At 46.0% G+C, this 14529-nt stretch overlaps 2 protein-coding genes across 2 annotated transcripts; one reads left to right on the forward strand and one right to left on the reverse strand.

The window, feature by feature from the left end:
- Nucleotides 1–4825: 4825 nt before the first annotated feature.
- Nucleotides 4826–5062, forward strand: PHALS_14457 (uncharacterized protein; the record flags this gene model as incomplete). Its single annotated transcript, XM_024730275.1, has 2 exons — nucleotides 4826–4836; nucleotides 4900–5062. The coding sequence occupies 2 exons, from the start codon at nucleotides 4826–4828 to the stop codon at nucleotides 5060–5062; spliced, it is 174 nt and encodes a 57-aa protein (XP_024580568.1).
- Nucleotides 5063–12857: 7795 nt separating this feature from the next.
- On the reverse strand, nucleotides 12858–14195 carry PHALS_14458 (RxLR-like protein; the record flags this gene model as incomplete). The annotated part of the gene is made up of 1 exon (XM_024730276.1): nucleotides 12858–14195. One exon carries the CDS (start codon nucleotides 14193–14195, stop codon nucleotides 12858–12860), a length of 1338 nt encoding a protein of 445 aa, XP_024580569.1.
- Between the last annotated feature and the right edge of the window lie 334 nt (nucleotides 14196–14529).

Genomic DNA, 14529 nt, shown 5'->3' on the forward strand with positions numbered 1-14529 from the left:
CTACCTCTTTCGTCTTCATGTCTTGGCTTTCTACCATCGCATCGCGAACGTGTCGCAAGACACTCAGTTTGGTAAACAGGAAATCATCGACTTTTTTACAAACAGTGAGAGGGCTGACATCAGCTAGCTGCTCAGCTATTCCCCCCACCCAGCCCTGAGCTATGGGATGGCGGCGTCAGCGGGACGCGAGGATTAACGAGCCCGTTCACGTACAGCGGCATGTAGCCGGTAGACTAATGCACTGCATTGTTCAGAGCGAACTCTACGAGTAGTAATATGGCGCTCAAGCGCCTCAGAGTTCCAGCGCAGACGCTGCGCAGGACGTCCTCGACGACGCGATTCATGCGCTCAGTTTGACCATCGGTTTGCGGATGGTCTGCTGCTGACATATCCAGCTTGGTGCGCAGCACCTTGAAGATCGTCGACCAAAACTTTTCAGTTAAGCGTGGGTCTCTGTCAGAGACAATTGACTCCGGGAGTCCATGTTTTCGAAAGACACGAGTAACTAACAGTGTTGCTGTACCGACACCGACGATGGTGTCGGGCACCGCCCATAGTTGAGCTATCTTGCTCAAATGGGCAACGAAGACCACGATATTCGTGTTGTATGCCTAGTCCTTCGGCATGTTAAACACAAGTTCCAAACATAAGGACTACCAACACCTGGAGGGTACCGACAAGCTGGCCAGCGGCGCCGCCGCATTCGGAGAGATATTCGCATTTTTACACGTATCACACGCGTGCACATAAGTGCTCGCCCTTTTGTACAGCTTAGGCCACTAGAAGTGGTAATTAACAGAGTTGTAGATCCTCTTACAAACGAAATGACCACTGAGTGGGGTTTCGTGGACCTCATGATCTGTGTAGTTCACGAACGGCTTTGAGTCAAGCAGGTGAACCCTGAACATGACAAGCACATACTTCATCGCATGTTTTTACTTGTCGTGGACTGGACAGTTTATAGATCTCGTATCTCAGGGTCTGCTTCCAGCAGCCGATGGCAATCTCCGAAGCGTCACAGACGACACTTAAAGGACGATCAGGGTATGGCAACGCCAGTATTGGTGCATGAAGGAGACTGTCTTTGACCCCATCAAAAGCCTCCCGATGCTCGGTGTCCCAACACCATTCCGCGTTCTTCTTGAGGAAATTAGAAAATAGCAGTGCCTTCACTGCGTAGTTTTCGCTGTAATTGTGCAAGTAGTTGACGAGGTCAAGCCACTTAAGAAGATCATTTTGATATCTTGTTACCGATCAGACCATGATGGCCTTGACTTTAGCGGGATTCCCAAAAAGCACCTTAAATAGGGTTTTCCTTCTCGCCAAAGATGCACTCATCGGCATTATCATAAAACTCATTCGTGCGCATGCACTCGAGCACCGCTTCAAACGGGCGATGAAGTTCTCTTCATCCGCCCTCCCGTGCCCCGCATGACTGTGAACGAGGGTGTCGTCGAAGTATGTCTGTGCATACGCCCGATTGGGCCTGAACAACTGCGTCACAAGACGATTTAATGTTGCTGGTGCATTTGATAGCTCTTGAGTCATCAATAGCCACTCCCAAAACAATTCGCTCGGAGTACCAGCGGAATATCACTCGCTCTCATGAGCAATTGGTAAAACCCATCGACCAAGACGAGTGCACTGTACTTTGCACATTCAACCATGTTGTTCTTGAGAACATCTCATTAGAAATCGGCGTTTGTGCCGGAATGGTGGCAGCATTGAGCTTTTTGTAAGCGTGAACGATACGCCACTTGTTGTTCGGCTTCCGGCACAAGACGTGGGTGTCGAATAAAGGACTTGCTCTCACGCACCATTCCGGCGTCATGTTTTGCGCGGAAGAAAGCATCAAGACCATCAAACCCTTGAGCAGGGGCCATTGGCGTATTGCGCAGTATTTGGTTCCGGAACTCGATCGATCTTATGACGCACACCTTAGTCCGGAGGTCGGAGCGACGGCGGGTCTTTTGTGACAACGTCTTGCAATTCCTTCACCACAGGATAGTACGAGTCCGAGGGATTTTTTAGGACCGAAGATACACTTCATGTGCTCAGCACCCTCTTGGTGTCATCCAGGACAGCTTCACTCAGAAGGCACGACGAGTTGATCTCCTCTTAATGATCACTTCGGCTAAGTTGCCTGTCTTCAAGTCACCGCCGATTTCTTCGAAGGACATCTCGTCCATTTCAAGAAAAGCATCCTCCACAAAAATAGCATCGAGTTGACGTCGCCGTCTTCCTCCTCCGTCATAACGTTGACGAGGGTGTATAGCGGTGCGCTATCGTTTACGATAGACACAACCTGGGCCAGGGTAGACTCCCGGCGTCTTGCGACTAGCATACGGCGTCGCCGTTGCATATACACAGAGGTTGTATGTCAGTGGGAACATGCACTCAGCGTCGTCCAGTGTCCCCCGTTTCCTTCTCCACCGAAGCCCTGATGTAATGAAAATACACCTCGAGATTGATGCCCTTGCTTAGAGTATACACGTTATACAATGATTGTTAGAAGCAGAAGGGTAACCAAAATCTATCGTGAATTTGTAATAGTAGCTACTGGAGTATCGGTGTTTATATTCGAGCATGTGACGGGCCACGTACGCCGAAATGCTGCTAGCTCCGCAGTCTTCGTACAGTGGATAACGTGCCGCTCCATGCGCATCTGAAGGTCTTTGACCAAATTGCCTAGCACCTCGTTTGACCATGCTACGCGTGGCATGCAGCGACTGCTTCGAAACGTGAGCAGTGTTCAGTGGGTTACGTGCCACACCACGTTCAGCCCGCGAGCCATGTTTGACTCCGGTGTTCACCAACTAGGATACTCCGATATCCAGCACATTGACCGTCTCGGTCCAGTGCCCGCGCCAATGGCATTTTTGCCTTCTAGCAGAAATGGGTTCGTGAGTCATCATAGCTCCACCAGGAGACGTGCGCGTAACGCCCAAGGTCTTCGACTTCCAGTCGATCAATGGCTCATGGTGTTCCAGCCGTGCCATACCAAGGATGAAGTCATACATTGAGTTCAAGTCTAAGACAAAGCAGCAATCCACGCTATCAAAGTCAAGAAAATTGACGTCGATGTCTACAGAGACCTTCAGCACCGTGGCATGTCTCGTCGCTAAGCGAGCAGTGACGATGTCACTCAACCGCGCTTTCAGTGCTTCAGCATACAGCTATATTCCATCTATTGTTGAGCATCGAGCAAAATTGCTCGACGCCCCGGAGTCGATAAGGATCTTTCATTGCTCTATAAAGCCCTTCACATTCGCTTCCGCGACCAGCAAGCCTGGTGTGCATACACGTTCCGCGTTCAAAAGCACGGAGGCCTTCGGGGCTGGGCCCTGCTGACCTCTATCTCCTTGAGATTCAACAGAACTCAATTTTCCCGAGTTGGCGCGGGGTGGCTGGTAGGTGTTGACATTTCCCCGATGCCCACCAGAAGACTGGTAAGAAGGGGGACATCGATTTGCTAAACCTTGACAAGCCATGGGACAATAAATCTGAAGGTGACGGGAACAAGACACGTCGGGCGCTCGAACGCTGCTCGGCAGCTCGAAGCTCTGCCTCCTTGTCCTCAGCATAGCTGAGATTCATCGGCTCAGGCCCGCTCGACGAGCTGCTAGAGTTTGCATTCCAACCAAGTCGAGCCGACTTGTTAATTCGACATTCAGTGCCACATTCACTGATTATTTAAACGCTGAGGGTTTTACAAGGAGGACTTCTATTCTGGCCACGCCAGTGCGGAGGCCCTCCATAGAGACGATCATTGTGACCGCCTCGGGGAGAAGATCCGCCATACCGGCAATGAGAGTACGCAACCCTTGGACAAAGTCCACCAATTCCTTCTTGACCTGTCGAGCGGCAAGGAAACGTGATCGCACGCGATATGCCTGTTTAGATGGCAAGAATACTTGTGAAAGCTGCAGCTGCAGCTCTGTCCAGGTGGAAAACGCCGATTTGACCGAAGTGACGCACGTCAGTGCCCATTTTCGCGCTCGACCACAGAGCTTGGAGATAGCTAGCTCCACGTGCTGTTGCTCGGTCTGGAGCATGGTGGGCGCCATAGCCATCTTGACCTCTCTCACCCAGAGCAGGCAACTCTCTCGATCCTTACCCTCGAAATTCTCAACACTCACAATGAGCGGCTTTGGTCGGGGTGGAGTCATCCGTCGTCGACAGTGGCGTCATGGACGCAGTTCGACAGTGGCGTCATGGACGCAGTCGATGCCGATATCTTCTACTGTAGGTGCTCAAGCAGAGCATTTTCATAGCTTGAAAATGCTTCAAGGCACGCGTTGATCGCTTTAGGTCCTCTCGAAGGGAGATGCTACATTCATCTCAGGGCCAAGCAGAGACATCAGCTTTTTAAGCCCGTCTTGCATGCCCTGGGGAAACTAAGAGAACAGCTATATTCTCAAAGAGGGTCAGTCGTAACGACTCAGGTGTAGATTGACTACAAGTGCTACGAAGCGCAGCGAGGCTGCCGTCACTGTTTTGCTTGGAGGAAGCTTGGTTAAGGTCGGTGACCTTCGTTCTATTCTTAGAACCAGTGCGAGTGTAGTGGATCGCAATCCACTTACTCCAAGAGTAATTACAACCTTAATCGAAGGCTAATTAATTCTTTCGTCTAAAGCGTAAACTGTATTTCTCGGTGTGATTCGTGGCAAAGTCGCCTAAATTCAAATTTTTAGGCTTTTCCATCTAAATAGTAAAACCTATTTAAGTGTTTAACTACTAGCTGTTCCAGCCACGTCCTGACTTTTTGTTTAAGCGTTGCCACATCATTTTGTGGTTACACCATCTTGTGGACGTCGAAAGTTTTATGTTCTCTCAGTGAGCAATCGCTCACTCTCTTCGGCTTGGATATACTTCAACCAAGATATGGATAGATGTTAGCCCAGGTCTATCAGAACATTGCTCAGTTTTTGGGACCCTAGGAGCTAATGGTCACAATTCTATATCGACATTGGGTGTGACACTTTACACTGGGATGAATGGCTATAGATCTGTGGTCTATAGCGTATGGTGTGACACTTTACACTGGGATGAATGGCTATAGATCTGTGGTGTACCATACATCGGTCAACTCCACAAACAGTCGATATCAAGCTGCTATATCCTTTCTCACTAAGAATTGCAATCTGCAATATAAAGGTGAAGACTTTTGTATCGCTTTATTACTGAGAACGACATCACTCAAATGTGGTGTTTGAGATAACACTATTTCACAACGTAGAGCATTTAATTGCATGGGAATTTTTACCAGACGATCATGGTAAGATTTTTGAGTACCAAGCTGAGACGGGGAGCGCTTCGCCACACCGAACTCGAAGATACAGGTTAAAAGAGATGAAGTGACTGTCAGCGCTGCTGTTTACAGCACACTGCCTAAATTAGCCCAGTGGTCCACCGTTATTGCTCAAAATCGGGGTATTTGATGATAAGGATTCCATTTCCCGCAGTCAGTTACATCGTCTTGTGGGGAGCTCTGAGCACAGCTGTAACGGTATTTCACGGGTTCGGTATGAAGGATGTGAGTCACACAAGATGGTATGACCACACAATGGTGTGGCTACACTCAAACAACAAGTCAGGTAAACTGCCAGTAAATATACATTTAACTAGGTTTTCCTATATATATAGAAAAACATATAAATTCAGAAATAGGCGGCTTTACCGCAAATAAAACCGAGAAGTACAGTCTACGTTTTAAATGGAAGAGTTAATTAGCCTTAAGGTAACGTTGTAATCACTCTTGTAGTAAGAGAATTGCGATCCACTACGTTCATACTGGTACCTGTATAGAACGAAGGTCACCGACCTAAATCAAACTTCCTCTGAGCGGAAAAGCTACGGCAGCCCCGTTGCACCAGCCTAATCAATAATTTTACACCATTGATTTGCAATGCCGAAGGAGACTTCGCTTTTACAAGGAGTAGTACCGCCAACATAGCGCCACGACCTCGACTCCTGTATCACGCGGACCCTCAGGCTGTAGAATAATACTGAAATGAAGGCGCACTCGCCAGCAAAGCGCTTGTCACATTTTGTTGGTAGCCTGAGCGCACATGTTCATACGCCGAAACTCCTTCGTGACGGAGAACGGTCAGTAGTGCGTAACACAACAACCAGGGCACTTGCCATCTGTAATAGGCTACACTTAGCCATTACATGAAGGTACATATGTACCTTTTGTATGCATAGTGGGAATCAATATAAGATGGTGCTCCCAAATGCATACGTGATTTCTTATATGAAGTCACAAATATACTGCGTGATACAGAATGCTGGTTACTACTTGAGGATCTGTACTGGTGACGAGACCGACGTGTCTTTGACTTTAGAAGTGGATGGCGTAAGCCAGCTCCCTCTTTTGGATACTTTCACGAAGCTTGAAGTCCAAGCTCTCAAAGCTCAGGCTCCGTACACCAAGATCTTGTACCAGTTGAATCTGATGTTTAAGCTCAGTACACCCTTGATTCATGTGTCAGACATCCAAGGTTTTATCAGTTAAACAGGTAGGAGCCTTTGGGGTGTTTTGCTTGTAGCTAAGCACCAAAACTTATTTGAATTCAGTGTAAATTCTCCTTTGAAGTGTTAAGTCGTTCTTCTTTTCTCCAAGTCGGGACTGACCTTCTCCCTCCACGTTAAGGACCGCTTCTTCGTCGCACAAGTGCGTGTTGTGTCTGAGGGGCTGTTTGTAAACAGCGCCGTCTTACACCATCCAGAGCACCCTATCCTCGCACGGAGTTTATTCGACAATGCAAATCATTCAAGGAGTGCATAGTATAAAACGCTCACAAATGTCGATGAGCAGCATGATACTGCACAGGCTACTAAGAACGAGAGCTATTTGTCTTTGGCTGCACCATCAGCACCGACGACTTTGACGCGGGTAATCAGCTCGTCCCACTAAGTTTTACTCGCTTGTCAAAGGTAATGAAGCCTTCTTCGTCCTTGACTACCTCTGTACTGTGCGAGGATTGAAAGGCAGGCATAGATATGTTATCAATAAGCACCTCGAGTTTATGTCTCGACAAGCGGATACTTGTCAGTAGTCACCGTTGTTGTCAGTTTAGATAGGCAGATCACCCAAATTTTGGTTTCGTACACCAGGAAACTATCCCGTGAGGTATTCAGTGGAGGCTATCCATGGGCGCGTTAAGGGGACATCAATCAAGTAAAGAACCCAGTAGAATGCTTGGTCGAATACTCTTGTCAGTTTTAGAGGTAGCACAGCAAATTACGGACCTTTACTGTATTCTCTTTGCAATTTGCCATTTCGTGCTCACCATAGTTTTTCTATAGGCTATGAGCCTAAGCTCCGTTAATTCTGCCTCCTTGTCTTCTGACTCTGCCTTAGCCACCGTAGACATGTCTACATTTAGTCGATTCGACAAGTTCGACGACGCTAAAATTAACACTTGGAAAATTAATTTGCAGATGGTAGGGCTGGTGGGATGTTACATTTGGTGATATGAAGCTGGAGCACTGCGCGAGTCCTATGAATCGGTGGGCCTTCAGGAGGAAGTTTCGAAAAGAGCAAGTGATAATATATCGCGCGATGGAGGACGCTCAACTGCTACAGGTCCGGTCGTCAAGCGGTGCGCATGATGCATGACCAAGACTGGAGGAAGTCTTTTGAGAAGAGGCGTTTTGCGAGCGAGCTCTTTCTTCACCGAAAATTGTATACAACAATGATCAAAGACGGTGATGTTTGGAACAAATCAGCAGGGTCATAACGTGAGCGTAGCAGCCTAACGCTGTGAGTGCCCCGGTGATCGAGAACGACGTGGTAATCAAGCTTCGTGGGAGTCTTAATTTCTCGTAGATTTTCTCATTAAAGCATAGGAAACACGTGTGGATAGTTTGAAATTGGAATTGGTGGTATTTTGTTTTCTACATGAAGATATTAAGCGCAAGGAGCAAGGTGGCGATGGAGCTACGTCTGGCCGAGTGTTTATCATGAAAGCGGATGCTGAGCGCAAAGGACGACCGGTGTAGAAGACTGGCGCGTACCACAATTGCGGGGAACAAGGATACTTGATTGTGGATTGCCCCTGGCGAGTTCAAAACAAATTTAAGGGATATCACCTGCAGCGGGCTAACATTGCGGGAGGAGTTTCTGGTAATTATCTCTGTTCAGTTGGTTGTAGCAGTGGCTCAACCAAGCCAAAATATGTTTGGCTGGTCGACTCGGGAGCGATACAGCATATAGCAAGCTACAAGACGTTCATGAGAAATTATAAGGTGCTTTTTACTGTGGACGTACATTTGGCGGATGACGGCGAGGTACAAGCCAGCATCACTGGCGTCATTGTTTTGTTATATCAATAATTACTTCATATAGAGTAGAGAAAGGTTAGCTAACAAACGAAGGGCACATTCCCAAGTTGTCGAGTAAATTGTTTTTGTTGGTCGATCAAATAAAGACCTCGGACTTGTCGTTTTCGACAAAGAACAATATTTCGATGAGATTGAAGGTGTCAGGTGGAAGATCTGCGCACAAGAAGAAAGAGGGTTGCTCTGGCTTCATATGACTTTAGTTGCACGAGATAAAGCAAATGCTGCTAAATTTTTAACATTTTCGACTCGGACATATTGGTTATGACCATTGCTAAGAAGAATCTCGCTGCTGGCATGAAAATAGTGCATAAAAACAAGAAGGAGCTGTGTGGTAGCCGCGCATTGGGAAAGCAAACTTGCGTACGCTTTTAATCGACGTGAAAGGATTAAGCAAGCAAGCGCTTAGAGATTATCTCCAGCGACGAGTGCAGCTCCATACAAATTTCGACCTATAGCGACAAGCACTACTTTGTGATTTTCATCGCCGACAAGTCCAGATACTGTGTCATTAAAAGCAAGTCAGAAGTCGAGCATAGGCTCACCAATTTTGCTGCACTGGCGGAGAAACAGACTGGCTCTTCGCAGTAACAAGGGTGGTGAGTACGCGTCCCTGAGAGTGACCAAGATCTGTTCGGGTAGCGGGATTGCTCTCAAGTACGCATCACCATATACACCACAGCTCAACGAAGTTGCGGAACATATGAATTGGACAGTAGTGTAATGTGAGCGATGCATAATGAAACATTAGGGCCTTGCAAAATAGTACTGGGGAAGCAGTTTTGGCGGCAATGTTCCTCCGAAAGCGGTGTCCATCGTGCGCGACCAAACATGCAGAATCAGCTTACGAGCCATAAACAGCCAAGAAACAGCTGTTGGCAAACCTGAAAGTATTTGTCTGCCACGCCTTCTCACGTTTTCGAAACAAAAACGCTCGAAATTTGACACGAAAGCTATCCTGTGTTTTATTTGGGGGTATTCCGAGCATCACAAATCGCATTGGTTCGAGAAAATGTCAATTGGTTAAGTTATCATGAGTCGTGATGCACAGTTCAAAAAATACCCACTTGGTGATAAGGCACGATTACAAGGACAAAAAATAAGTCAATGAGATTTGGGATGACGACGAAATTACATTGACAGATATTTTGGTAAAGTCTGATGCGAAAAATGGACCTCAGGACACTGATCCGAACCAAGATTTTGTATTGGGCAACAAGTGACACACCTGCACTCAGTCATTAGAAAAAGTGTCTGAAAGACCCCAGCCCAAGAATCATGTGTCGCATTATCGACACTCGACACTTAATGTGTCATTCGGATTTGCTACTATTTGTGAGGAGAATGATGAGGCTGTCTACGCCGTGAATACAGTGGGAATACATCGACAACTTTCAATTCGGCAATGGAACTTAGCAAAACGAACAAATGGAAAGCGAAGTGCGAGTCATATTAAAGTCCTTCACAATAATAACATATGAAAGTCGTGTTACTGCCTAAGGGTAGCAAAGCGATTGTGTGCAGGTAGGTATTTGAGTCAAGGAAACCCAAGATGGAGAAATTAAGCGATACAAGGCGCCGCATGTGGCATAAGGGTTCCTTCAAAGTATGGGGTTGATTACGGAAATATTTACGCCAGTGGCAAAATTCACATTGATTCGATGCGTATTGAGCATGGCTGCCAAGTACGATTTGTCGCTGCATCAATTGGAAGCAAAGACCGCTTTCTTGATATTTATTTTATATGAAGAAATATACATGCAGCAATCGTAGGGATATATTAGCGCGAAAATCCAAAACCATATGCGCAAGCTCAAGCGGTTGCTTTGCGGTCTTGAGCAATCACCAAGAATGCTGAACATCACTATCGACGGATTCATGATCACATTTAGTTTCGAGTCGGATCACTTAGTTTATGTAACGGAGTTGCACGTACCCTGGAATACAGGGGTTGGTCACACAAGATGTTGTGACCGTACAAATGTGTGGATTACACAAGTTGTGTAATCACACAATGGTGTTGCTCTATCGTAACAAGAAGCCACTACGTGGCGGGTGTTGCTAGCAGTTACGCATATTAATCAGATTTTACTATGTTATTGAGAAAACCTCAGGTTTTAGATATAGGCGGCTCTGCCGCAAGTGAAACACATAAAATCAGTTTCTATTTTAAACGGAAGAGTACATTTGCCTTAGATTAAGGTTTGGGTACGCTTGGATGTAGCGAATTGCGATCCGCTATACTCGCACTGGTTCTAGTATAGAGCGTAAGGTCGGTGACCTTAGTAAGCTTCCTGTAAGCAAAGAGCTACGGCAGTCCCGCTGCACGTTGAGTCTCTGTGCAATATGCACGTCAAATCATATCAATTTGCTATCCTTTTCGTCAATTATCGACTATACTGTCTGTGAGTATTAAGCACGAATTGATCAAACATCTGTCCTCAAAACAACTACACCAGCTAGTATCTATAAGGGTGGTCAAACAAGGATCTGGAGGTACTAGCTCGCCCGGAAGCGCTCACTTACTGCACTCAAACTACCTGTCCATCAGTCAGAGAAGGTTGAGTACACAATGTGCAAGAGTTAAGAGAGCTCACAGCTGCAATAGCTGTGGACGCTCTATCTCGTCGGTGGTGACAATAATTTTTTTTTATTAAAGGTCTTCTGATCAATGCGGCTCGCACCGCAACATTTCAGATTCACCCAATTTATTTTAAGCATGAGGTCGGTGGCGCATTGATCGCGAAGAATAGTTTCCGTGCCCAATTAGGGCACGGGGGGGTGAAGCGTTTACCACCAAGCCAAAGATGGAGAATCAGACCGGTTAGAGGAATAAAAACAGTGTCCCAGATGGTGAGCCGCATTGGAATACTCATAGATATTATAGTTTCGAAAGTGGAATACCTTCGCCTGCATGATCCCCTGCTAACTCGGTCAAGAGGTATGATTGATCTGGCTTCCACTCATAATCGATCAAATAATTTCTCGCGAAGAAACGTGGGGCTAAGGTAGGCTCAGTATAGCCACCGAAAAATGTTCTGCTTTTTGTTATATGTTGTTGTCAAGTATAATAGGATCGAGCCCTCAAAGGATATAATTTCATCATTGGACCTGGGCTTGCAGCTTGTGTTATTAGCTGTTGTCTTCAACCTTAGCTTTGTGAAGCCACGAAAAGTCTAGATAAATTCAGTTGCGTCAGCAGTCCATGTGCTCCACGAATCTTTTTCCACGAAGCTCCATCATTATTTCCTCCGAGAAGTATCCATAATACTTCATCATGGACCTTAACTTTGGTACCCATTGCTCAAGGTCCAGTTTCATGTGTATCCACTCCAATAATGGGGTACTTACCCTGTTATTTATGGGTTCTTGCTGTGAAGTCTGTCAATAGCTTATCTTCCACATCGTCAAAGCTTGCATTTGAGATATTCATAGTATCGGATGTCGTGCATTCCGGTCTCGCGTGAGAAGCCATCAGCCGCCTACACTTTTGCAATTTCATGCATCGGCCACTTGTTTAATTGACATACTACCGCTTTCTACTAACAAGATAAATAACAATAGTCTACAAGCTTTCGATCCTGTTATAATACTGTAAATTATCAAATGTATAGTTGTGAAAGTGCAGTGTGTAAATTCAGATCAGATCGTAGGTCATGAAAACATATTTATTGTGGTTTTTAACGCACTTATTTCGGTCGTAGCAATTCTAAGCGTTTAAGATAATTGTCTAAAAGTCATGACATTACTTTCAACCCTCAGTATCGTTGGTGGCTGCGGACCTCCAACGATATTAGTTGTTAGAAAACACGTTGCCTCATTGACAAGACAGCTGATGGCGACATCGAAACATACTTTTGACAGCAAAAAATATAGCGCATTTGTGCAAATTCTCCTAGCCTATTAACAATTAGTTATCGTTGATTGACGAGACCAAGCGTCATCAACAGGCTCCCCGAGTGTCTGCAATACCTTGACAGGCTCCTTGCAGATACCGAAATGCATAGTGATCATCACGCCATCTTCCATCCTGAACCCGTGAGGATGACGAGTCATTGATGTACGACTGTGCAGCAGTCGTACATCAATTTGCAATGAGCTAATCATATAAACGATGAAGTTGTAGATATCATTGAACAAATGCATTTTGTTTTGCTTCAACCTCCTCTACCGATGCAAAAGTCACTGACTCTAGCAGGTTTGCCAACATCACTTCCGCCTAAGAAATGCTTGAGATCTTATTACATTGTTATTTCTTACACTGGTATGGAGTTTACAAGCTCAAATTCCTTTTCCCTCAAGTTTTCAACATTTATACAGAGTTTGAATGTGTTTGCAGTCTGTGAAGAAGATGGTGCTTCGTAAGGAACACAATTGTTTAAGAAAATTTTGTAGTATCTGATCTTTGCAAAGATTCACACAATAGTAAGATTTATGGAAAACATACTGCAGCGAAAGTCAAAATAACAGGGTGCAGTCGACAGCAGACGCTGCTGTAGATCGCAGTGTCTTTAAAGTTCATCTTTTGCAGTATTGCCCAGTATCTCGTTCATGATGTCGTCGTCCTCGTCGTCATCTTCGATTTCGTCCAATTTCACATCTTCGCCGTCCCAATGCTTAACCGTCTTGATCTCTGGCAGCTCGTCAAAGCCAACTGTTGACTCACGGCCCTGAATGACGCCTTGAAGAAACTCACCAATTGCTTCCGCCGTAAAAGCGCCACGCTGCACCACATAGCGCTTACGATCCAAGTTGATCGCTACCAGCGATGGGTACCCAAACGTCAGCTCAAAGCGGCTCTCGAAGTCGAGCTGGTCACCACCCTGCATCCAACCGAATTTGAATGGCTTGCCGCGCACTAGCTTTGCAGCCTCCTCAAGAGTATTAATGAAGCCTTCACGCGCACTTTTGCCACCTTCGGTAATATGAGGCAGCAAAGTGATAACGCAACTGGACTTACCTTCGCAAAAGTCGACTAATTCATCAGCTGAAACGAGTTGCTTAATTCGCTGTCCGCCACCCAAGGAATCTACGGCCGAAAGTCCAAACTCAGTAATAGCTGAAGCTGTTCGTTCACCTTGATAAGTATCACTATCTTCAGGTCCCATAGCATTTGGTCCAAACACTTTTATGGTGGGGAATCCTTTGACCCCGTACTCAGCACTCTTATGTTTATTGGCATCGCCATCAATAGCTGCAACCTTTACAGACCCCTTTAAGTTCAAGGCAGCTTGTTCCCACTCCGGGGCCAAAGCCTTGCAGTGTCCACACCATGGGGCGTAAAACTCCACAAGCCAGACCTCACCGCTGTTGAGTACCATCTCGTTAAACGTGTCGTCGGAGAGTTTAATGACGCTGCTCTTGTCGTTTGTTGACTTCTTTTTTGGGTCCGACTTGGACTTTCGTTTCACCTTTTCCGTGCCACCCAGAAGTCGAGACTCAACTAATCGACGCGTTGTTTTCAGCGCAGCATCGACGATACCTTTGGCGGTGCGCTCACCGTTAAAAGTTGTTGGATTGGCCTTGTTTCCACCAAAGATCATGATTGTGGGGAAACCACTTACCCCAAACTCACTCATAAGTTCCTTTTCGTCATCACAATTGATGGCAGCTACGTTGACAACACCTTCCAAAGCTTTGGATGCCTTTTTGTACTCAGGTGCCAAATTTTTGCAATGACCACACCACGGCGCGTAGAACTCAACGATCCACACGCCTGAGTCTTTTTGAACCTCCTTGCGAAAGCTTTTGGTGTCAAGCAGCTTGACACTTCCCTTTTTCGAGTACATGCCACGTGCACAGGCCAGCAGACTCGCTGCCACAAACACAAGCACCGCAACGCACCGCATAATTATTTCAATTGTAATTGCAAGAATGGATCTTCGCCACGTGAGTCACTGCAATTGGCTAGAAACATTTAAAATGGATTGGTCAAAAACATGCACAGGATTTTATTTTGCTATCTGTGGTATGGCCAATAAATAAGACTGTTACAATTTTACCATGAACGTTTACATGAAAGAAGCAATAACAGAACTGAAATTGGAGCAATACATTTCCTTCTCATGCATTCATTACGCACTGAGCCCATTATCTAATGGTTACCGATTGGATGTCATTCAAGAGTCAAGAGCAAGTCTTTCAATACCTGAAACAGCACGGAAAAAAGACAATTGTGCTTTA

Source organism: Plasmopara halstedii (genome assembly GCF_900000015.1).
Source record: "Plasmopara halstedii genome assembly, contig: Scaffold_816, whole genome shotgun sequence".
In the NCBI taxonomy this organism is placed as follows: domain Eukaryota; phylum Oomycota; class Peronosporomycetes; order Peronosporales; family Peronosporaceae; genus Plasmopara; species Plasmopara halstedii.